The following is a 24,781-nucleotide window of genomic DNA, read 5'->3' as shown; positions in this document are numbered from 1 at the left end:
GGTGTCACTACCACTGAGGAGAATAAAACAGTTCACTGCAAGAACATGGGGCTATTCTCAGAATTATGTGCTGTGGCTGGAACAAATTAAGCTGGTCTCAGTGACTGGAATTAAGTCTAAACCTGTAACTATACAGAATTTCCATGCACACAAACCAGTCTAAAAATTGTGGAACCCAGTTTAAGATTAAACTGGATCAATGTAGTGTCAAACTTACTTGATTTAGGTCAAACCAGTACATGGAACTTCTGTACACTTCCCCTGTGCAGCACTGGGGTTAGGAAAACCCAGTCTCTGTCTCCAGCCCCAGAGCTGCGCTTTTCACCCCCGCATCCCCTCACTGCTGTGCACCAAGCTATTTTTTGTCTCCCCATCCCCGATCAGCCAGTCCCCCTAACCCCCATCCTGCAAGCCATTTTGGGTGCTGCTGCTTTTGTCAGCATTCATTGCTGCTGGAGCTAAGTAAGGAAGTCTTAGTGGGGGTTGGGGGGAGAGCCAGATGGATGGGGGTGTAGGTTTACCTGGGGGGTGTTGGGGGTCTAAAAATAGCTCCTGGCCTCCGCCCCTCCCCCCCCCCACACACACGTCCTGTGAGCCCTCCTGATCCTACCAGGCCTTCCTGGACCCCAGCAACATCCCATGGATCACACCTACCCACCCATCCCCGAGATCGCTCCCACAAATCGCACCTGCCCCCCCCCCCCCAACTCCCTGCAATCTCCCCCATCCTGACTTACCTGATATTGGGCGGCCATTTTCAACTTATTTAACCTGCCGCTAATGCCCTCAGTCTGTGCTTAGCTAAGTTGTCCTAGTTTGGATACTAGTTTCAGGAATGTGGATAATGGTTGTTTGTTACCTAACCCTATCCTTTGTATCTAGGGTGTGCAGGCTACAACTTTTTTCAAGCATGAGAAGGGTTAACTAGGAGTTGAGTAGAAATCTGCAGTTTACAGGCAAACCTCCTAGCATTTTGATGTTTTTGTGTGTAGTTGTGTGCATATTTGTGTGTGCAAGAATATGAAATAACACAACAAACATATGGAATAGTTTGTTATATCAGAGGTCAATAAAATTTCATTTGACAGCTCTGATCTCAGATATTCATTTATACTGAGATTCATTCATACTGTATACATCAGTGCTGCAGCCTAGAGTTGCTAACTGAACCCAGGTTTTAACTAAGCTTCCTGTTGTGTTCCCCCCGCCCTTCCCCAGCCAGACTGTAATATAAGATTTTATATTGGGTTTTGTTGCTTTTAAGATGTCAGTTTTCAGCACCAGCAATTACACAGATGAAAAAAAATGTTAATAAATATTGTCCTTTAGCAATACGTTGTCAGGAATAATAATCATTTAACCTTTTATGTTAACAGAAGTACAGCTGGTACATTTTCAGTCACCAGAAGTGTTTAACTATTCAACCTTATTGCTAAGTGAAGACAAAGATGTTTTATATGTAGGAGCTAGAGAAGTTATCTTTGCATTAAATTCACTGAATATTGCTGAAAAACAGCATGAGGTGAGTATACCTTTTTAACCTCCTATTTTCCTGTTAAAAAAAAAAATTGTCCAAAATTGTTGTTGTTTATCTTTCCTATAATAGATGGTATATTTTGGGTAGCTATACTGTATATGCCATCGTTCCTATCTTTGCAACCACAAATGAGTCTTGCACATCTTTCAGTATCCTGCCACCTACATAGTTATCACCAGATTAAAATACATTTGTAAGTGGATTTGGTCTACAGACTGGCTGCCATCTTGCTGTATCATTCAGTTACAAAGCCAGGCGTTGGTCTGCAAAGTGCTCAGTCTGTAGTATGATTGGATTCCTAGTGTGGAGCAAAATCTAGGGGAAAATAATTGCTTAATTCTCTCAAATATATTTACATATGAAGGTTTAGCTTAGGTTGGCTATTTTGATTTTAAACAGAGGAAGATGAAGGGCATGCCAGCCCTTTTTATGGTGAATGAAAGAGCCAGTGTCATAGAGGGGCCCCCAAAATCCCTCATCTATGGGGAGATTCCTTCAGGTTTGGGCAGAGGAGAAGGCAGGCAGGGCTGCCTTCCAACAACCCCTTTTCAAGCTGCTGCATAGGGGGTGTGTGGCTTGAATTAGAACAGGGGTGGGCAAAATCTGGCCCTCAGGTTCCCTAAAAAAGTTTAGAAACTTAATATTTATTTGTCCCTGGTTCCTGTCAAAGATGACAGGAGCTAGGGGCAGTAGAACCTAGGGGAAGCCCCGGCAGGCTCCTGCAACAGCAGGGCCTGCCTGGCCCCACCCCTCCCCAGCCTGAAGTGCCTGCCTGGGACCACTTGGCTCCTCGTGGCTGCACCAGCATGGGAAACTTGGGTAAGAAGTGGGGGGACAGGGGAGGACCATGGGTATCGCCCCAATCCTCGGGACGGGCCTGCTCAGCTCCTCTCCCTCGGGACTGCACCAGCAGGGAGAGTGGGGAGCTGACCCGGCTCCATAGAGCCCCTGCCTGCTGGGACCCCACACTACTGCCACCCTGCTCTGGGCCCTGCCGGTGCTGGCCCTGGGACACTGGTGTGGGCCCCACAGTCCTGCCTGGCTCCCGTGCCTGCTCACTCCCAGTACCCCCCCAGCCCCACGTTACAGGTTGGGGAGCTGCGTGCAGCCCCAACCCTCTGCTTGCTGGCAGGGAACAAGCTGGTGCTGAGCATGGGGGAAAAGCAGCCCCTCCTCCGCTCTGTGGCCAGTGCCCTGTGCTGCAGCTGCTCACAGCCCGCATGGGACTGTCCTGAGCAGGCAAAGGCAGCCCCACATGGGCTGTGAGTGGCTGCAGTATGGGGCACTGGCCACGGGGCGGGAAAGGAGCCTCTTTTCCCTGCACTCAGCACCAGCTTGTTCCTTGCCGGTGAGTGGAGATTGGGACTGCACAGCCCTCCGCCTGTACCGTGTGCCGGCAAGTAGAGATTAGGACTGCACAGAGCCCCCTGTCTGTACCGTGGGCCTGGGGGGTTACTGGGAGTGAGTGGGTGCAGGAGCCAGGAGCAGCACGGGGCCTGCACCGGTGTCCCAGGACCAGCGCCGGCAGGGCCCAGAGCAAGGTGGCAGGGGTACAGGGTCCCGGCTGGCAGGGGCTCTGTGGAGCTGGGCCAGCTCCCCCCTCTCTGCTGGTGCAGCCCAGCCTGGCTCCACAGACCCCTGCCAGCCTGTGCCTTGCTCAGGGCCCCACCAGTGCTGGCCCTGGGACACTGGTCCCAAGATGGTCTCCAGGGGGCGGGGCACCTGTCAATAAGCAGGGCTACTCATGTGTCCTTTGACAGCTTGCCAAAACTGGGTTGGCAGCCCTCCGCATACACCAACTTCCTCAGCCTGACAAAGGGTTTTTAAACCTGAAATGTTGCTGAAATATTTTTTTCCAACTATTTAAGTTGCTCTAATTAAAGATATCAGATTCACCCAAAGAACCTTGTCTGCCATGTTAGAGTGACACTTTACCCAGACTAATGTATTCTACTGCTTAACAGGTCTAATCAGTCAAAGTGCTTTGTTAACATGGCTAGGTTTTCAGTAGCCAGGATAGCTTGGAGGTCTGTATATGATGCTGCATTGTGCTGTAGCAGAGACATTATTATTATTATTATTATTTATAACATAGCACCGAATCTTACATGGGGTGGCTTTGAAAACAGTTCAAAAGTTAAGTTTAATTAACAAAGGGGTGTAAGGAAATACTTTCAGTGATGATACTGATTTTTCCCCTGTCTATAAAACTGGTCTCCCTTCAGAATTGAACACTTTATTGAAACCTATCTGAAACATTAAGAAGCAGAGATACATTGATATTCAATACAAAACAGCAGGAGACACATTTACTACATAGAATGCCGTCCAGTATCCATGACAACATGTGTAACCATCAAAACCTTTTCCTACCTGTATTGTAGTCCCTGAATTAATTGCATGTATTGACAATTTTCCAAAAATAATTATGTAATTCATTTTCTCTTCTTCAGTCTGTGAACACCCCCAAAACTATCATTTTATTTTCCTAACAAATATAGCACTGGGAACTTTGTTAATAATTTGAGAAATGTCATGGAATATCTTTTTGTTGAACCCTGAGAGATACTGGCTGTCAGTGAGAACTCCATTAGTTGCACATGCATTTGGAAATGTCACCTCCCCAGAGGATAAGACGTTGGGATCTGTGACAGCTATTTGTAAAGTGACTTGCATTTGCAATGAGCTCTCTTAAAAATCATCTGTTGTCACTATTATGCATGGCCTACTGATAGATCTCAAATGAGTGTGAAGTGCACTGAACCTGCCTTTGTTTTGCTTGTGTTTTCCCAGTTATATTGGAAGGTCACTGAAGAAAAAAAGAGTAGATGTGCGGACAAGGGCAAATCCAAGCAGGTGAATTTGTTGCTTAGGGGAGGGAAATCTTAAAAACTTAACTGTCAAAATGTTTTCAAGAATGTGATTAATGTTGCTATTTATTTATTAATGTCTTTAAAAAATTTAAATAATTTCAGAAAACTGATTTTCTGAACACTACCGCAAATATAGTTTTGCATTTTAATGACTTAATCTACTTTACTTTTCTCATCTTTTCATGACCCTCACCTTTTTTATTCTTTATATTAAATGTATCTATTTTAACAAAATGACTGTTTAATTTGTGTGCATGTGTTTCAAGAGGTTTGTAGTGAACACTTGACCTTTGAATGGCATGTCTGTGTAGAGTTGGGGAAAAGGGGAGGGGAATATGGGGTGTTGGAGGATGTTAATGTGGACATGAAAGGAGCAGAAATGCTACTACTCTTCCATATGTTTGATATGCATAACAATCTCTGAAAGCTTTGCCATGCCAAAATTAGTCTTGGAATACTAATTTTATTAGTAGAGAATTTAGACTGCTGTGGTACCTTAATTTAAGAGTACTTTAAAATAGCTGTGTGTAAGTTGTCAAGCAGTGTTTTTTGGTGATTCTGGTTTTCAGCCTTTTCCTCCTTGACTGAAGGTCTGTTGTTGTCTCTAAGACTATATATATATTGATTATATACCATACTTAGTTTCTAAACTGTGACTTATCCTCTTTTGAGGTAGTATGTTTTCTGAATGTCAAGATTGTATGCCATCTCAAGGTCCTTATGGACTTACTGCTCAGCTGGCAAGAGTAGTCAAAATATCTTTTTTGTCGTCCCCCCCCCCCCCAACTGTTGGCTGGTCATACTCCTGGACTTAATTTCTCTGTGGTAAGAGATTTAAATTCAGTTCATTTTCGCAATGAACTGAATACATAATTTAACTATGAACAGTAGGAATGATACCTAGGTACTATACTATGTTGAGGAGTGCACTGAAAATAGTTGCACAATGAGAGTTGTAGGAAACTTGATACTGTAGAATCAGAGATTTTGGAGAATGAGATAAGGAGCTCTTGTCTTAGTAATGGTGGCATCCCCCAAACCTTATGTCATTTACATGTGAGAAATATTTGTTTTTAGCAGCAACGGAAGAGTTGAACATTCAGTTTTAGTCAGCTAATGTTCCTATCAAAATGTTGAAGTTGTGGCTGATCACAATGCTTTTATGTTTTCCTTCTGCATTACAGACAGAGTGTCTTAACTACGTGCGTGTTTTGCAACAGCTGAATGATACTTTCCTGTATGTGTGTGGAACTAATGCATTTCAGCCCATCTGCGATTATCTGGTAAGTGTGGGCATGTTTTCTTGCCTTATAATAACTTTAAAACCAGTTAAAATGAATGAGAGGAAGGTGTATCTGATGATTTCATCTTTTCCCTAAGGCAACTGGAATTTCAGTGCTAGTCATAGTTTTTTAGTGACTGAGATTATGATTTTTTTTTTCACAATAACAGTGAAGAGACTGGAGGTTAATTTCAGGGTTTCTTTCCAAAACCTTTAACGAACTATTGATTCAGCCTTATTATTAACAGAAGTTTAAACCATGGAATCATAGAAATTTAGGGTTGAAATGGACCTCAGGAGGTCATCTAATCCAACCCTCTGCTCAAAGCAGGACCGTCCCCAACTAGATCATCCCAGCCAAGGCTTTGTCTAGCCGGGTCTTAAAAACCAAGGATGGAGATTCCACTACCTCTCTGAGTAACCTGTTTCAGTACTTTACAACCTTCCTTGTGAGAGTTTTTCCTAATCACTAACCTAAACTGCTGCAACTTGAGACCATTGCTCCTTGTTCCATGGGTGTCTGGTGCCTTTTGAGTGCTTCTCAAGGGTGTTTGGTGCCTCTCATCAGCACGTGCCCCCCCTGACACAAGTCAGTGACCGGGGGCATGCGCTGACCATTTTTGTTGCCCTCTGCTGGACTCTCTCCAATTTGCCCATATCCTTTCCTTAGTGGGGCTCCAAAACTGGATACCATTTACTTTAAAGCTTTCCTTTTATTATATCTGTTGACACAAATGTTCTCATTAGCAGAAATATATCATTTAAAGCTGTATTGATATTTTCCTCTCTTTCTTTCTGAATTCTCTCCAACTCCTGTCTTTGTCAACTACGAGATATTCCATGTCTTCATACTTTTGAATGCTTCCAAATGATCCTGTGGCTTAAAATCAAAAATCCTCTTTTCTGGGTCTCTGACTTGGCTAGCGCTGTCCTAAACTTAGGTGTTATATTGTTCCCAAATTAGAAATGTTGGAATTACGTTAGACTATGACTTTGTTTGTCTGACTTGTGTGCAACTCTGTCTACCATCACCTCCAGAATAGTGTCAGAATGTGTATGTTCCTTACCTTGATTGTGACTTATTTACTTATGCATAGATTGTTTCTCATTGTTGCTGTCGTTCACAGTTTTTGTGGTCTTCCCAAAATCCCTACGCTTTTAATTTCAGGGGGTCTGTAAAGTAGCAGCCAGATTACTCCCTGCTGCCCCGCCCCCCTCCATTTTAAATGTCGAATCAGATCACAACCCATTAGTGGACTTTTTCTATCTTCACGCCAGTCCCAGTTCCATCTCATAAATGGGACTTCTGGTATTCATATCTCTCATTTTCGACTTGTTTCTGTGACCTGATACCCAACTCTTTACTCTGTTTTTTCATTCTTTACCATCTCTATCTTCTCAATGGGATTATTTTTTTTTATTGGACCTCTTAGTGAGTTTAGAGCTCTTTTCACTATCTTTCTCTGCTCTTCTGTAATCTTTAGTCACCTGGATCATTTTCTCTATAACTTCATAAGGTGCATTTTTAAAAATGTGGTTTATGGCATTTTTAAGTGCCTTTTCATGCTGAGTATGAATGATACAGTACAATAAATTATAGTTTTACATTGTTTTTCACAATTACTTTTTACTTGATTATGTGTTTTGTTTCCATTAGAGGAAAGCATGTAAATCTTTTGATATAACAAAAATTAATTCTTTGTAGAATTTAATGTCATTTGAACTTGGAGGTAAAAATGAAGATGGTAAAGGTAGATGTCCATTTGATCCTGCCCACAGCTATACATCGGTTATGGTTGGTAAGTTCAAACTTTTTAACTGCCTCATCAATAATACAATCTTGGATTCTCTTTCTTCACTCTTCCTCATGATATGATCCATTACTGTGTTTATTATTTAATTATCTAGCATCTATAAAAATATTGCATTGCATAATTAGTTTTAAAGTGTTAAATAAAAGATGAAACAATTGGTCATTTTTACTCTAACAATTTTTGGTTTTGGTTTTCATTCTTTAGAAATGTCTAGGGTTTTCAGTTTGTGCAGTTGAAGTATTCACTCATTCATTCACCAAAATCTTTCTAAGCTGTCCTGCTCCAGCCTCCTGTATTGGGAGGCTGCTGGGTTGCAGCCACCATTGCAACCACCTGCTGGGTTGCAGAGGCCCCTAGAGGAAAGGCAGCAGGGCAGGGAGCCCCTAAACCCACAGCAGCAGCCCACATCCTCCCACACTCCCACCCGCAATGGACTCTGCTCAACTCCACTCTGGCTGTGCTGCCTTTGGGGGGCAGGGAGGGGTCCAGGCTCCGTGCTCCACTCTGCTGTCACTGCAGCAGTCACCGCCTCCAATGCACGGAAGCTGGAGCTTGGGCCCTGCTGGCCAGCTGTGACTGGTGCCTGTGGGGTATTGAGCAGGCAGCATGCAGTTGCCAGTTCCCATAGCTCCGGCAGCTGGGCCCCACTCTGGCAGAGCTGGGGGAGGCAGGGGCAGGGGGCTGCAAGTTGAGAGTGAGGAGCACCAGCAGGGCTGGAGGTCAGGAGTGAGGGGTACCACCAGGGCCAGGGGCTGCAGGTCAGGTATGAGGGGCACTTGGCAGGGGTGGGGGGTTGCAAGTCGGGAATGAGGGGGGGCTGTAGGTCGGGAGTGAGGGGCACTAGCAGGGATGGGGAGCTGTGCGTCAGAAATGAGGTACACCAGCTTAGCTGGGGGGTAGGGGGACTGTGGGTTGGGAGTGAGGAGCACTGGCAGGGCCAGAGAGCTTCGGGTTGGGAGTGAGGAGCATCGACAGGGCTAGGGAGCTGCAGGTTGGGAGTGAGGGCCATCGGCAGGGCTGGTGGGCGTGAGGGGCAATAAATCAGGAATGAGAGGCACTGGCAGGGCCAGGGGGCTGTGGGTTGGGGTGAGGGGCATTGGCAGGGTCAGGGGGCTGAGAGTCAGGGTGAGGAGCACGAACAGGACCAGGGGTGAGTGAGGGGCACGGGCACTGGCAGGAGCAGGACACTGGCATGTGAGGGCTGCTCAGCACCACAAAGCAGCAGGGGTGACAGCTGCAGCTGGACCTGCATCCTAGCAAACAAAGCGGGCTGGGGGAGCTCTGATATTCCATGATAAAAAAAACAAAATCAAATGCCAAAATGTGTTGGTGTTTAGAATTTATTTTATTGTAATGATTGAGGCACTGGTGGGCTTCTAAATTGCTTTAAAATTGTAAATTTATCAATAGAACATTATGTTCAACTAATACCTATAGTGGTATTTCATTTTAATCATAAAAAAACACAGATACTGAGGTTTTTAATCAGAGAATCTGGGATTTTTTATCAGAGAATTTGGGATTCTTTAAACAAAGAAAGCCAGGATCCCTAGTTATCAAGTACTGCAGGAGCAGTCCTGGTAATTTTTATGCCACTGTTGTATTAAAATGATAACCAACTAAGTATAAGTGTATTATTTTTAAAAATACTTAGAGAGAAAGTCTCAGCAGTAAAAGTATATCTTAGGCAATAGAGAGGTAATGCCTGTTATTTTCCCTTGGTGAGGGTTTAAGCTAATATACTCTTTAAAGACTTGTTTTGAAATATTTCTGTACCCTGTTCTTTAATACATAATATGGTTTGAAATATGTTTCATTCACTATGTTAAAGATGGAGAGCTTTACTCTGGAACTTCCTACAACTTCTTGGGAAGTGAACCTATTATTTCCAGACACTCTCATCAGAGTCCATTGAGAACAGAATATGCAATACCTTGGCTTAATGGTAAGCAGCTGTGAAAATAACTGAATCGGTTTTCTTCTGAAAGTTTTTACTTTTGAACATTTCCCAACCTTTTCTTTCAGCCATCTTTCCCCATTTAACACTCCAAACTGAGATGAAAGAAGGCCAGACAGGGAGATCTGTCCTCTTATGCCCCTTCCATTGTGAAAGGAGAGGTCTGTTGGGCATTGGTACTTTGAAGTCTGAGAATGAATACACAAATAAAAAAGCAATTTTGTAATATATCAGCATAAGAATACACAGGTTTTGACCAGATTCAAAAGTTACAGTAATTTCTTTCTTCATTTACCTTTAACCTTGCTAGGGTTAGGACAGAGCCAAACAAGAAAGAACATGATCTTTTAGTTTTTAATTTTGAAATGAATTGCAACATACATGTTCAAAGGATTGTTTGAATTGTTATGAAAACTAAATAAAAAAAGGCAGACAGATCAAGCCTATACACAGCAAAATCAGCTGGGTTTAAGACCATAGCTCATAGCTTGAAAACTGCAGTTTATTCATGTTTTGTGTTTATAGGACTTTTTACAATATCATGGGGCTTGCCTACGTGAGACACTGACTGCACAGTAGCCAAAAAATACTGCTTAGTAGCGTGTCACAGCATGGACAGCGCTAATATCCTACAGCGCAGTATTATTAGGCTACTGTGAAGTAGCGTCACTTAAAAGACATTTGCTGGTACTACTGCGCAGTAACTGTGGTTACTGTGTATTTATTTAGTACTTGTTAATAAAAGTACTAAATAAATGTGCAGTAACAACTACGCAGTAGTGTTTCGTGTAGATGTGCCCATTATAATGTTGAGTTTTTCACCTTGTTGCATAACAGTATAAAGTTCAAGTTTTAGGTATTTGTGGGTTTTTTAAGGAAAACAAAATGAATTGCATTGTTTTTGGAAGTCTGAAGTTTACTTAAACTTCTTTGCATTCTGCTTTATGATCAAAGATCTGATTGCAAGAATGTGAGCATGAGCTTTGGTCCTCTACTCCAAGCCTGCTGGACCTAGGAGTATATTGGATGGATATTCAGTAGGATTGTGTGGACTCCTTGGGCTCTAGGCATTCACTGGGCAGGCGGAAGACCAATCCCTGTAGCTTGTTTGGAGTTTTAAATCTCAGAGGAGATTGAAGCACAATGTATATCTTCCCCCTTCTTATCTCATGTTTCTTCTAGAGACCTCCAGAAGACATGGGGTTTGGGAGAAAGGGGCCCTGGAGAGACTCCAAGAGGAACGTACATAAACGAAAGAGTAGCAGTTAACGTAGACTGCTTTTCTTTATTTGTATCCGTAGAGCCCAATTTTGTTTTTGCTGATGTGATAAGAGCAGATCAAAATAGCACAGATGGGGAAGATGACAAAGTATACTTCTTTTTCACCGAGGCGTCTGTGGAATATGAATTTGTTGGCAAGCTGATGATTCCAAGAATAGCTAGAGTTTGTAAGGTGAGGCACAATTTTATTTCCTTGCACCAATATACTTTTAAGATAACATCTACAGAAAAATACTGGATATTTGACATGCTGTTTAGAAAATGATCAGGTTCATTCTCAGCAAATTAAATGTTCAGATTTAATCTTCTGTATTTAAAAATAATTCTAGTTTGTGTTTGAGTAGCTGGTATTTGTGAACAAAAATACTTCTCTAAGCTAACCCTGCAGTTCAGGTGAGCGAGTCCTAGCTAAAAAAGTAGTAATGTTGGCCTTTCCATCTGTGAGATAAAATACAGAACTTTTTGGCACTTAAAGTTGCTTCATTTGGAGCAGAATTGAGGTCCTGAGGTGGTTGTCTGGGATTTGTCTGAATTATTTAAAAAAGATTCCACATAACCCAAAGAAAGCCTTCTTGCATAGAGATGGCTAGTTTCTGGACTGCTGTGTGGCAGGTGGCACCTCCATAGAGAGCTGTCATAGCCTGGAAGAATCCAGTCATCAGCAGCCTGATTCTGTCGTGCTTAATGTGTTTAAATCTGAATGAAGCAGGCTGAGTTGAGTATCTGCTTAACAGAGGTTGTTAAAATTTTTGTAGGGAACGGTTTTCCTTTGAAAAATGCTGATTCTGTGGGAACTGAAGCATTTCATTGGAATGTATCTACTTGATCAACATTTTCAACAGGAAATTGTATAAATGTTTCATGTTGAGAAGATTGAAATGTTTCATTTTGGCTTTGTTTGCCTTGCATGTCATAATTTAAATGCCAATAACTAACGCCGGCTTTGAGCACAAGGTTTCCATTGTGCTAGCAGCTTAAGGCAAATTTACTTTGGGCTTGTTACTGTGACCCTCTGCCTGTTTACAGCTTGTCTGTGCTTTAAAATGAGAGTAGCACAGAAGAAGAACTAGGGGCAGGTTCTAAAACCTAAGCATTTACTAGTTGCAAGGTAAAAAAAAAACAACCCCCAAACAGTTCATTGCCTTTTGAAAATAGCAACCTTTACCAATCATTTTAAATAATGACCCTGAATAAAAAGCAGGAAATCCTAGCTGGAATTTTGCTGTCAGCTAGCTGTTCTTATAGAGTAGTTTGAGGATATTTTGAAATTTCTAACTGAGGCCTCCGTGCCTGGTGACTCCCAATGAAACCATTCACGCGAGTAAACTTTGACATCTATACGTGTTTGCAGGGTTGGAGCTTATATTTTATTTTGAGCTGGTCAGCTGATAGACATTCTTTCTTAAGTGCAGGTATATTGCACCTAAATTGATTAAAAATTGCTCATCATTGTGCATTTTTATTGTTAAAACTCCATGCTGAGCAACATTTTCTGAGCAGTACTATAATGCAAGTATTTCTTTTCCAAGTCTCATCTTGCTTCCTTAAAATTTGAACTCAGTAGTGTCTGTAAAAGTCATGTCTGCTTACTGAGCCTGGGGCTACCATCAAGGCAGTAAGCCTCACCTACATGTTTCCACTCTATGTGCACCCAAGCCTGGCACTTAGGCACTGTATATAGCTTAGAACTGCTCTTAGGTAACAGGACCATTGTAAACTATATATAGATATAGTTAGATACAGATAGTGTATAGGTATATCTATATATCGATATCAATATAGATAGACATACATACATATTTCCTGAATGTAGGGCCTGGATACATACAGAGTGGCAGTGGATAGATGGGGCTTATTTCCTCTGCGATGGTCATGGGCTTGGCAGGCAGATAGTACAACTGTATCCCAAGTAACTTTTAACTGATGGAGCTGCTGCAGATCTGAACAAAGTATTTGAGAATGGAATTTGGCTCTATAATGTCCTTCACAGAAACTGTTCTACCTTATTCCTGATGAATCCAAAAATTATTTTTAACAAAAATAATAAAAGGCAGTGTGTTTTTGTTGCATCCTGTTTGTTTTCTGGTACATTTATATTTTAAAAAATAGGACTTTGGTATAAATTTTAGATAGCAGTTACTCTGTGTTCTGGTATTTGCTATGTACTGATCCTTTTATTTAAAAAATAAAACCTATCTTTATTTTTTTCCTCTTTCTGCCACTCTCCCCAACTTAAAAGAGGGACCAAGGTGGATTAAGGACTTTGCAGAAAAAATGGAGCTCTTTTCTCAAAGCTAGATTGATTTGTACCATACCTGATAGGAATTTGATTTTCAATGTTATCAATGATGTTTTCATTCTGAAGTCTCCAAGTTTGAGGGAACCAGTCATATACGGAGTGTTTACCCCACAACTGTGAGTGATGCATAGCCTTCCATTTTTAATTTTTAAAATATATTTTTTAATTGTTTTAATCTCAGCTGGTTACTGCAGCGCACTGAAAGGGTAACATTTTCACTCTTTAATTGTAGGAATAATGTGGGGCTATCTGCAGTGTGTGCATACAAGCTGTCAAATGTGGAAGAAGTTTTCTCCAAAGGAAAGTACATGCAGAGTGCCACCGTAGAACAGTCTCATACGAAGTGGGTACGATACAATGGGGAGATTCCTAAACCTCGACCTGGAGCTGTAAGTATAGATAGATTCAGACGTGGCAGCAATTCTGCTGTCTGGAACCCAAAAGAGAAACCATAACATTTGAGAGAGAATGTCAAAATAGGGTTTGAGTTGATAAATTTGGTGTGATATGGATACATTTCTTTGAAAGCCATTTTAATTCAATTTATTTACTAACTGATCCTGAAGTTTGCATCCTGCAATGAAGGGATTCCTACTTATAACACTTGAGTTGAGTTGGACACAATTTTCCTATTTTCATTATATTTGTAATAGATTTCCAAATAGGTGTTATAGTGCATTGTGGAAGTATAAAGCAATTATATTGCACATTCTTGTACTGCTTGCCTATAAGTCATTGCACTGGATTCAGCTGGACTGCTTGCTAGGATGCAGCATTTCTTGTAGCAAACATATTATACTCTTCCATGCATTTCTCCTTGTAAGTTGTGGCTTCTGCTTTCATATTAGTAGATTGTGGTGACAGAGTAGGCTAAGTATAGCTTTTATAATCGTGAAGCCTAGGCAGGTGGGTATTCTAAATATATATTTTGGTTGTGTCAATGTATGACATGTTTGTTCAGCCATCCTCCTACAAATTGAGATCAATATTTGTGTAATTCAGTAAGTTGCAATGTACAGTAGGTTCAAGAGGTTTTTTTTTAAAGGGATATATTACTGATAGTTGAAATTCCATATTTTTAAGCAGAAGGCCTTTTTTCAAAGGTGAATTAAACAGCCTTTCTTAAAGTTATGTATTAAATATTTGACCTGTTGTTAAAAAATAATGAAACTGTGCTCTGATAAGTGAACTTTTCAAAACTAAATCTCTCTTTTTGGTTTATCAGTAGTAACAAGGTAGTGGTTTAGAGTCAAACTGAAGATTGTGTCCTCCTTGTAGTTATGGGCAACAGAGTAATGAAGAAGAGAACTAGAGAGGGAGCTCACATTCCTACCTTATCTTATAAATTTATACTTCCAAGGACAAGGATAGAACTGTTGTTAACTATATGTCGTGTATGAAAGCAAATGATAGGATTTCACCATTATGTTTTTCTTTTGCCAGTGCATAAACAATGAAGCCAGATCAGCAAACTACACAAGTTCTCTGAATTTACCAGACAAAACTCTACAGTTTGTTAAAGACCACCCTCTAATGGATAACTCAGTGACCCCAATAGGGGACAGACCCAGATTAGTAAAACGAGATGTGAAATATACACAGATTGTGGTAGACAGAGTTAAAGCGCTGAATGGCACTGTGTATGATGTCATGTTTATTGGTACAGGTGAGTTCAAAAGACACAAACTTTGTGTTTGTACAGTAGGCTGAAATATATTGTGCTCAGATGTAAAAGGCAAAGCTCCAATTCTAAAGCAATTCGATCTGTTAATGTCCCTGTCTTTGAAGAAAGTGAGGGGCAATTCTCACTGTTGGCTTGTGAAATTTTGCCGCAGAAAAAAGCATTTTCATTGTAGAGGTACAGGGGTCCCCTACACTGACTGTCTTCTGCCTTCACTCCCTTTTGTATCAGCAGGGGTGAGGGCCAGTAGGAGTAGCCAAGGGCAGTGTTGTCTGCCTAAAGACCTGTAACTTGTTAATTAGAATGACTCCCAGGAAGCTACAGAGTGTAGTCAACTTTTTGTAGATTCTTGTTTCACTTGAAACTCCTGCTTGCCCGTTTCCCCAGTTAGATTCTCTAAACAGCTGTTCTGAAATGCTGGACCAGATAACTTTTAAATAGAGTACCACACAAGTTGTTCAGAGAGCAAATTGTTCTCTCCACCTTGCAAGCCTGTCATGCCATACTGATGAAACCTTAGGCACTTCCATGCTTAAGGCTATGCTTTATTTAAACTGGTCTCTTGTGATCATTTGATATCCACAATTATAGCAGGTACTTATTCCTTCTAGTTGTGTCAAAGCATATATTAATATATTTTGAAATCATGGAGAGTTCAAAGTTATACCCTTCTAAGAAGCCTGATCAGATTTGACATACGATTAACAACAAAAAAAAGATCTTTTAATACTTTTCTTAATTCATTGTCTATCCATTTCAGAACAGTTCTTCCCTCCTTCCATCTGACCCCCCAAATCTTTTATGCATAGTGTTTGATTAATTAGTCTTCAGTGGTGCAAAACAAGTGAGGCAACTCATTTACTGAAGTGGATACTATGAATAAGAAATGTGCTTAGTATGCAAAAAATTGTAGGCATAGATTAAATGCAATGAAATGGGAAGGGAATATGAACATTAGAAATATATATGGAGATGTTACAACATTTTGAAAATAAGACAAATTGGACATATCTGACAAGAGTCTTGTCTTTCAGTGATGAAGTATAATTTAGGAACAAGGAAAGCTTTTTAGCTGTTAGTATAGCTAAAATGCAATTAAATGAAAATGTTAAGGGTTAAACCACAGTTAAAAATCAACTGAATACATTTATAGCAATAATGTAGTGTTTTAAAACGAATATATTACTAGCTCAGTTCATTGAGCAGAACTGACTATTTGAGGCAGAATTTGGTTGGACAAAGTTCTTTTAGTATATACTAATGATTAAACTGTAGATGTAGCCCCAAAGATGCATAATCTAGTATTAAGGTTCGTATCATTTGAAAATCTGGATTTTGGTTCCAGCTCTTCTTTTAGCCATGGATTGATGTTGAGCAGGTCCCTTAGGCCCAAATTCTCGAAGATATTTAGGTACCTAATTTATGTTTGTAGACTACAAATGGGAGGTGTTTCTAAACCTCTGTGTTAGGGTTTAGTTCTATGAGTGGTTGAAAGCGCTTCACCTAATTTTTTTTCCATATTCTTTTTGAGGATTGTACTAAGTTACTCACTTGGCTATTTCAGATCGAGGAGCCCTTCACAAAGCTATCAGCTATGAAAATGGAATGCATATCATTGAAGAAACACAACTTTTCCAAGATTTTGAGCCTGTTCAGACATTATTGCTTTCATCAAAAATGGTAAGGGAAAATGTTTTTTATGGAATTCTTAATCCAGTCTTTACTGTTCTGTATCAGGGATGTCATTCTCTTTCTGATCCTAGAAGTTACAGTTTATTTTCATTACTTTAAATTTTACAGGATTTTTTCACAAAGTATTTTATATAAAGAACAGGTGTATTAACAAGTTTCCTCCTCATGTTCTCACATGGGTTGTTGCATTCACTTTCCCAAACTCCTCTGCAATTTTTACTGAAAAAAAAATTAATTCCTCCAAGTCCTAAACCAGGGGTAGGCAACTCCTAGCATGGGTGCCAGAGCATGGCATGTGAAGGCATTTTGCTTGGTGCACATGTCTTGGGGCAGATGGCAGGGAAGGGGCTGGGGCTGTGCTGCCACAACAAGGATCAGGCGCCTTGTGGTTCTCTTGCCATCCACCCCTGGCACGCCAACATATTACAAGTTGAGGTTGCAGGTGTTTTTAGCACTCTGCCCCAAAACGTTGCTGATCTCTGTCCTAAACTCTAAGGAAGTATTCTGTGAGGTAATTATTTGATTGCTAGTCTGTGTGTGTGTGTTGTACCCTAGTTAGACACCTGGCCAAACAAGCCCTTATCAGTGAGAGTAATGTTTGACTCTTCTCATACAGTTGCATAGACATCAGTGGAATTACTTTAATCAGGAATGGATTGCAACACTGACTCCTCAATTCTTTAAAAACTTTGGGCTCCATGAGGATGAATCATTTTTTCTAAATGAGAAATGATGATCCTAATGTTTGTGTTGATCATGCTGATGCTCATGATTCATGTTCATCTTGTTTAGCAAGTGCCCTGAAATTAGAGAAGGTATTAGAGAAGTCACCAGTATGTGTCAAAGACAACCTGTGCCGCCTTGTGCTGAATCTGATACTGGAATTTGTAGGTTACCAGGACTGCCTCTTTTTTTTTTCCAAAAAGCTGTATTTTTCTAGCATCTCTTTCATAGTGGAAGGCTCCCCCATTTTCATGAAGATGAAGGGAAAATCAACAGACAGAGAGCACACTTTTTTTCTTAATGCATGTGTGTTGTAGGATAAAGTATTCCTTCTTTGTAGATTCTATTCAAATTGTTCATTGTCAGATACGTAGGGGTGCACCAGTAGACATTTTGGAGGCTGATACCGATAGCCGATTTTAAGGAGGCAGTTCGGCCAATACCGATCTGATTTCTGATACAGCTGTGTGCAGCTGGTAAGTCTGTTGTGATGGAAGGGGAGGGGGGAAGGGAAGGGGCATGGTAGGGAGCAGATCAATACCCCCTGCAGTGAGGGAGGGAGTGGGGCTGGGGCAGACTCTGCCCAGCCGGAGCAGAGCAGGGTGCGGGACTGTGGCTTGTCCGGGGGGAGGGAGGGGTGGCTCCTGCCACTGCGTGCACCCTGGGAGGACATGGGGGAGGGGTGGGGTGGAGGGTTGTGTGTCCCTGGATCTGTGCGGGGCAGGGCAGAATGCTGCTGGGCTCTTCCCAGTGGGTGCTGGGCCACACTGCACTCAGGGCGGGCAGCAGCAATACTGGGAGTGGGCTATGGGGGTGGGGGGCTTCAGCCACCCCAGATTTCACCTTAGCCACCCCATAACACCCCTCCCAGTGCCGCTGCCTGCCCCAAATGCAGCATGGCCCAGCCTTGCCCCGCCAGGAAGAGCCTAGCGCAGCCCTGGCCCCAGCCTGCAGCTGCAGCCCACCCCGCCAGGGCCCTGAGCAGATCCAGACAAGTCACAACTTTGTCCCATGCCCCACCCTGGTTGGGGAGTGCCTGCCCTTGCCCCTGCCCCACTCCCTCTTTCTGTGGGGGGCACTGATCTGCCCCCCCACGCCCCTTCCCTCCCCTTCTACCACAACAGACTTACCAGCTGTGTGCAGCTCTGAAAGCTACTGAGCTGTGCTCCTCTCTGCCTGTGTGTTGTTCTGCAGCTACACACATGCACGGGCATTTAGCAGTCAAATTATCAGCCACTTCAGGCCGATTTCTAATATAGTCAATTTTCTTTGTATCAGTGCCAATCCAGTATTGGACCAATGTATGGTGCACCTTTACAGATATGTACTTGCATTATGTCACAGTTGAAAATCTTACAAATTACAATATTAGAGGTTACTATAATCAGAAGATCCTTGATGACAAGAACTTTTTAATGTCATAATATATCATTGAGAAAATGGTGTTTAAATTCATTTTAATAACTTATTGACATTTTTCCCCCCTTTTTCTTTTAATTTTGTTGAGACATCACTTATTTAAACAATATAATTTGAATTCAGTATTCCCTACAGTAAACTGTATAAAAGTTAGAAATTAAAAAACAAACACGTTTTTATTTAAATATAGCTTGGCATGTATAACTACCCATAGACAACAGAAAATTGATGCACTTAGTAGTTTCCTGCCACTTGCAACTTACTAACAGATATTTTACTTAGTTTTATTTCTAAGTAGAGGGAGATACAATGACAGAGCTGTGCAATATGTGCTTTTTTTTTAAAAGCAGATACTGATTTTGTTTAAAATAGTAACTGTGAACCAGACCTCCTGATCCCATCTTCTCCAAACCTGCGTCACTGCATTCTTCTTGTCTGACCATGTGCTGGTGTGAATCCTGCTTATAGGTGTGCATGAGCTTCTCATGCAAAATAAATACCTTTTCTACTTGGAATATTATGTCCTAAGCTTGTGTATGAAGCTAACACATTTCTTTAGTTCCCTATTCTTTCAAATGTTAGTGGTTAGTGTTAGCCTTAGGCTCCAGATATATTTTGCAAATGTTTCCTCAACATTTCTGTTTTACCGATTTAAAAAAAAAAAAAAAAAAAAAAAAGTCATAAATAACACTGACTTGTCTTGACTGAATTTGGAGGCTTCAAACCCTGCTTTTCTTGTGACAAACTAGTCAGGTTAAAATATAGGAATAGCCTGTTTTAGAGTCCTGTGTGTACTGAGTGGATTCTCAAAAAAAAAAAAATCCTCTTTCACTCTTGTTACAAATCATAAGTTGTAGACAACGTGGCTGAAGCTTTATCTAGAACATGGGTTGTCAACTGGGGGTACGTGTACCCCTGAGGGTATTTGGACTGGTTCTAGGGGGGTATGTGTGGGCAGTTAGGGACAGAGCACTGCCACCGGTTGGGTCAGGGTGAGGGCAGTGGCACCCCTCTGTTGGGTGAGGAAGCTCGCATGCGATGGCCACTGCTGCCACATACCAACTGGTGAGCTTCCCCACCCTGCAGAGGGGTACCGCTGCCCTTACCCCAGCCCAGTGAGTTTCTCTGACCTGCGCCGGTCCTGCTTCTGAGAGGCAGCGGCACTCTGTTCCTGCCCACGCATCATTTTCACCTCCCTGCTCCGTGTCCAGCTGTACACCCCTCCACCCCCTCCCCACTCAGCATTCAGCCACCAGGGGTACTAGCCTAAAAAAGGTTGAAACACCCTGCTCTAGAACAATGAACAAAGGTCTTAATACATTGATAAGAAAAAGGAACTAAAGCCTTGGAATTGAAGCAGTGCTGGTAGGGCATGGAGCTGCTCTGGACCTGTGTTGGGATCTTGAGGCAGTGACAGCATGGTCCAGAGCTGGGGCAGAACCGTATCCAACCACCTGATGAGCTTCCAGAAGAAGCAAGAGTGTCTTCAAGTCCTGAGACATCTTCTGACACTTGGGTGTACTCCAGAACTAAGAATACCATATGTATTAGAACATATACTAGTGGCAGCTGGGTCCTGCTGCCTGCGTGCCTGTCTCTGACCCAAACTGGGTCACTCTGGCCTGTAGCTTAAAAAGGTGCCAACTGCTGTCGTAGATCTGTTCATCATTGAGAGAGCACAACACATATTAGAACCTCCGGCTCGTGATCCTTTTGGAGTAGGACCTCCCTGCTTACGGGATGCCTTCGTGCTGCAATGGCCTCCATGTCCTCCTACGTTTTCCTGATTCCCCTGTTCCCCACAGTGATATCCAGTCAGATGGAATGACCATGTTGACCCTGGTTGCTCCGGGTTGATCCTGGCTAAAACAGTTCTGGCTGTTTGACTATTTGCATATGTTCATTTTGGCCACCTTCTATTTACTTCCTCATTTCCCTGAACATAATGCCAAACTTTGGTCAGATCTTGCACCTGACAGCTTGAATGTTGTTGGCTGAACAATAATGGTAAGGTATATTCTCAGTTGGGTCATGAAATTATTGCTCAAAGTCGTTCTCTGGGAAGACCTGCACCTCTAAACAAAACTCATTCTCTAAATGGATAGCCAAGAGTAACCTGGAAGTGGTAGAGGTCCCGGTGCCAAAGAAACTTCATTACGTTCTGCATGTGAAATACGCTACAATGGCATTTAGTCCACCTTGAGCAACATTGGCATGTCATATCATGATGTGATTGTACTGTCTTTTCACATGCTCTGGTATCAGGGCTCCTCAGGGACCTCCTGTATGTTTGACTATCTGTTAGAAACTCAACTTGTGCCTTTGATCCCAGCATTTTTTCACTTGCAACTTCTGGAGCTTTCAAATTGTTTGGTATATCACCTTATGCTCAAGACAAGTCATTTTGGTGGCTGTTGCCTCAAATCAGGGTTAATAAGTTCCAAGATCCTATGGCCCCACCTTGCAATCCTTTCATGCAGTGTGGTCTCAGAATCACTTTGTACCTAAATCCATCCCTATGGTAATCTCAGGTTTTTGCATAAAGCATAAGATTAACCTGTCAATATTCTTTCTGAAAACACACATGATACAAGCACAGAAGAAGCTACTTGCACTGGATATTTCAAGAGTCTTACTTTATTATCTTGTTAGGACTAAACCCTTTAGATTATTTCCCACTCTCTGTGGCCCTATCCTCCTGTGCCTTACAGGAAAAGTAAGTCATGCTTTATGTTTCAATGTGCATTCAAAAGAGGTGGCAGTAGGGCACACACTCAGAACATCATGATATGCCTGCTTTAGAAATGTGCTGGTAATTGAGATGTGCTAGGTTTGACAAGAGTGACCTGCTGACCTTTGTTAAACATTATACCTTTGACATGGCAGCAAGGTCAGATAAGAAGTCCAGAACAGCATCGTTGCCTCAGTCATTTGACTAATACAGCTGTATTCCTTATTCCCAATATCCTTGGAGGACATTACTTTCCAGTCACATATAGTGGGATCCACACTGGCACATACTTGAAGAATGAACAATTAACCTACAGCGGTGATTCTCAGCTAGGGTGCTGTGGCACCTTAGAGTGCCATGAAACCCTTTCAATGGTGCTTCAAGCTGCTACCCAATATTAGCACTCTTAGGTCTGCAAGCACCTACACATGATTTACAAGATAAACCCAGAGATTTCAAGTAAGAATCCCTAGTGTCAAAGACACTCTGACCTGGTCTTTATGATTTCTTTGCAACAGAAGAATTTCTGTAACTTTTTTTTTCTATAATCAGAAAAAAAAAAAAGGTGAATGCTAAGAAGGCTGGCATTTTCTTCAGGGTGCCTTGAGTCTAGTGAGTGTGCCGTGAATCGAACAGGGGGTGCCTTAAGTCTGAAAAGGTTGACAACCACTAGCCTGCAATAATAGTGTTTCTTTGAGCTTAAGTTCATTTAGATCCTATAGTGTGCCTTCTGTCACTGCTTTTGGAGTGATCAGCAGGGATCCTGCTTTCTCTGTTAAAAAATTGCAAATTCTCTGATTAAAAAACCCCAAATCCATGAATAAAATAAAACACCACTATGTATATAGGTATCAATTGAACACAATGTTTTATTGATATATTTACTATTTTAAAGCAATTTGGAAGCCTACCAGTGCCTCAGTCACTATAATAAAATAAATTCGAAGTACCTAGAAATTGTACCTAGTATTTGATTTTGGGTTTTTTATCATAGAAAATCAGAGCTCCCCCTGACCTGTTCACTCACCAGGATGCAGGTTCAGGCCCCTCACTTCCCCACCCCAGCCCTGCTGGAGGGGGCCCCCAACTGCTGGGGCTATGGGGCCAGAGACCTGGGTCTGCAGCCTCCTGCCCCCCCAGCAGCAGCCAAGTCCCAGCTGCCACCCACAGGAGGTGGCAGGTGCTGCAGCAGAGTGGAGCATGGACCCCGGGTCCCCAACCCAGCGGGTGGCACAGTCAGAGCAGTCTGGTGTGGGGGAGGGCAGGCTACTTGCTGTGTGCTTGGGCTCCCTGCCCTGCTGCTTGCCTCCCACCCCCAGGGCCTCCACGGCACAGTGGGGCCAAGCGGGGAAGCTCCCTGCTGCTGCAAGCTCCATGCCACCCTCATGAAATGCCCCCTGCCTGGCCAGCAGCAGCAGGAGGCACAACTCCACGCTGCCACCCCAGCTGCTGCTGGGCGGGCAGTGGGCACTTTGCCGGGGCAGCGTCAACAAGCTTTTTCACCCTGCCCTGCCCCACTCTGTCCTACCATGCTGGGTCCCGCCTGCTGGGCTGTGGAGTGTCTGAGGGGAAGGCAGCAGGGCTGGGAGCCCGAGCCTGTTGTGGGCAGCCTGCCTCCACCCTGTGTACAGATCTAGGGAGCATGTGCCCCCCCCTTCCGGAGTGCGCTCAGCAGCAGGGAGCCACAACCCACCTCCTTCCCCACCCCACTCTGGACAAGCTGCCCACAGCCCCATCCCACTCCCTGCTAGGGCCCTGCAGTCACATATGGCCCTGGGCCCCAAACCCCACACACCACCCAGCTGAGCAGCAGCTGCAGCTCCAGCCCTGCCCAACCATTTGGATTTTCCCCCCCTCCCTTCTAGTTAGTCAATCTATATGACAACATTCTGTGAACAGAAACACGAGGTTTGAGCTCCGTGCTGTTTGCTGAGTAATAATTACACACCCCAGCTTTCATTATAATTGAGCAACTTCATGGAAACGTAGTGGAACTGAAGTCAGTAGACTGCATCTAAGTAATTGGAAATGCAACTGTGTGCATAGGTCAACGTGGGAGCAGAATAAAGGTTGTAATTATGGGAAGCATTCCCCTGTTGCTCTTCAGAAGTGCCTAAAACTACCCTGTATTAGCAGACGTGCATCTCTTGCATGAAATCTGATATCACTTCTCCCTCATTTTTCTCTCAGCATCACAAAATAGAGAGCCACTTAATTTACGTATAACTCTGGGTTTAAAGTTGAAGACTTACTCCCATTATTAGGATTCATAGTTATACCAGTTTCTCCTTTCTTTCTGCTTAACTTCTAGTATCACTGAATGCTTTCAAAGTCAGCTACTTTTCCTTTGTAAAACAAATGCTATTCAAAACAAAACATGGCATCCCTCCTCTCCCATATGTTTTACTGAACATATGGTTGTTTTTTATTACACAGCCTCTTGCATTCTAATAATATGATTTTAAAAATAATTTAACAAGTTTGTCACCTAATTTTTAGAAGACAAATGTTTCTTCTTTGTCGTGTATATATAGGGTAAAAGGCATCTCTATGCAAGCTCAAATTCTGGTGTGGTTCAGTCTCCTGTTGCCTTTTGTGACAAGTACACCACTTGTGTTGACTGCGTTTTAGCAAGAGATCCTTACTGTGCTTGGAAACCACATGAAGCCTCCTGCACTGATATTCTTAAAGAAAGTGAAAGTGAAAGGTAATGGCACCTCTTGATTATTCTGCTGCGAACAATAAAAAATGTTCCACGTGTGTTCTGTATATGTCTTCTAGCAAGATCATACTAATATCTGTTGTATTTTAATTATTTATTTATTCACTTTAATTTTGAAAAATCCAGTTGGCATTAATGAACGTGCAATACAGTGGAACAACAGATAAGACCATTTTTTTAAAAATTTTATCATTCTATTCACAAGCATATACCTTCATAAAAATGCACCAATTTTTGTAGCAGTTTCCTGGAAAGAACTGTAAAAGTCTGCCTATATTTAGAAAAAATGATCCTTCATTTAATATGTCTATGTCAGGGGTAGATTATTACAATTTCAAATGCTTTGATTATTTTTCATAGGGATTGGATTCAGAATATAGGTGGAGATGCCTCATTTTGTTCTGGTAAGTCTTAGTTTTTATAAAAGTAATTTAAAAATACCCGTGTAATACACTTAAAAGGGTGTGGAGTTCAATTTATTTTGCATTTTTACCTATCATTGTGTGTTTGTACTTACTGTATAAAATTATGCTTTATATATTGTATTTGCAAATCTGTGCAGTGTACATCTCATCTTGGAATGTCTGTATTTGTATATATACATGTCATAATATTACACACAATACAGTAAACACTCAAATGAATCTAGGCCACTGCAACAGTAGCTTATGAATTAGATTAATGTTTACCCTAAATAATTATATTAAAGAGCCCTCCATTAAATTCTAGGTAATTGCTTGATCACTTGGGAATTCTAATGGCAGCATTAA

The 24,781-nt window shown here is 42.1% G+C and overlaps 1 protein-coding gene across 7 annotated transcripts in view; it reads left to right on the top strand.

Moving 5' to 3' along the window:
* The window catches only part of SEMA4D (semaphorin 4D), a 158,167-nt gene that overhangs the window by 114,777 nt on the left and 18,609 nt on the right, over positions 1-24,781 (top strand). For all 7 annotated transcript variants that reach the window (XM_014608690.3, XM_014608689.3, XM_014608688.3 and 4 more), the window contains 12 exons: positions 1,377-1,522; positions 4,331-4,393; positions 5,595-5,693; positions 7,398-7,491; positions 9,338-9,451; positions 10,765-10,916; positions 12,984-13,159; positions 13,276-13,432; positions 14,487-14,709; positions 16,289-16,404; positions 23,824-23,996; positions 24,372-24,415. In XM_014608690.3, coding sequence (XP_014464176.1) covers positions 1,377-1,522; positions 4,331-4,393; positions 5,595-5,693; positions 7,398-7,491; positions 9,338-9,451; positions 10,765-10,916; positions 12,984-13,159; positions 13,276-13,432; positions 14,487-14,709; positions 16,289-16,404; positions 23,824-23,996; positions 24,372-24,415 — 1,557 coding nt within the window. The remainder of the gene's footprint in view (positions 1-1,376; positions 1,523-4,330; positions 4,394-5,594; positions 5,694-7,397; positions 7,492-9,337; positions 9,452-10,764; positions 10,917-12,983; positions 13,160-13,275; positions 13,433-14,486; positions 14,710-16,288; positions 16,405-23,823; positions 23,997-24,371; positions 24,416-24,781) is intronic.

The sequence above is a fragment of the Alligator mississippiensis genome, chromosome 3 (assembly GCF_030867095.1).
Source record: "Alligator mississippiensis isolate rAllMis1 chromosome 3, rAllMis1, whole genome shotgun sequence".
Lineage (NCBI taxonomy): Eukaryota > Metazoa > Chordata > Crocodylia > Alligatoridae > Alligator > Alligator mississippiensis.
The sequence above is the reverse complement of the archived record's forward strand: the minus strand, read 5'-3'. Positions and strand labels throughout refer to the sequence as shown.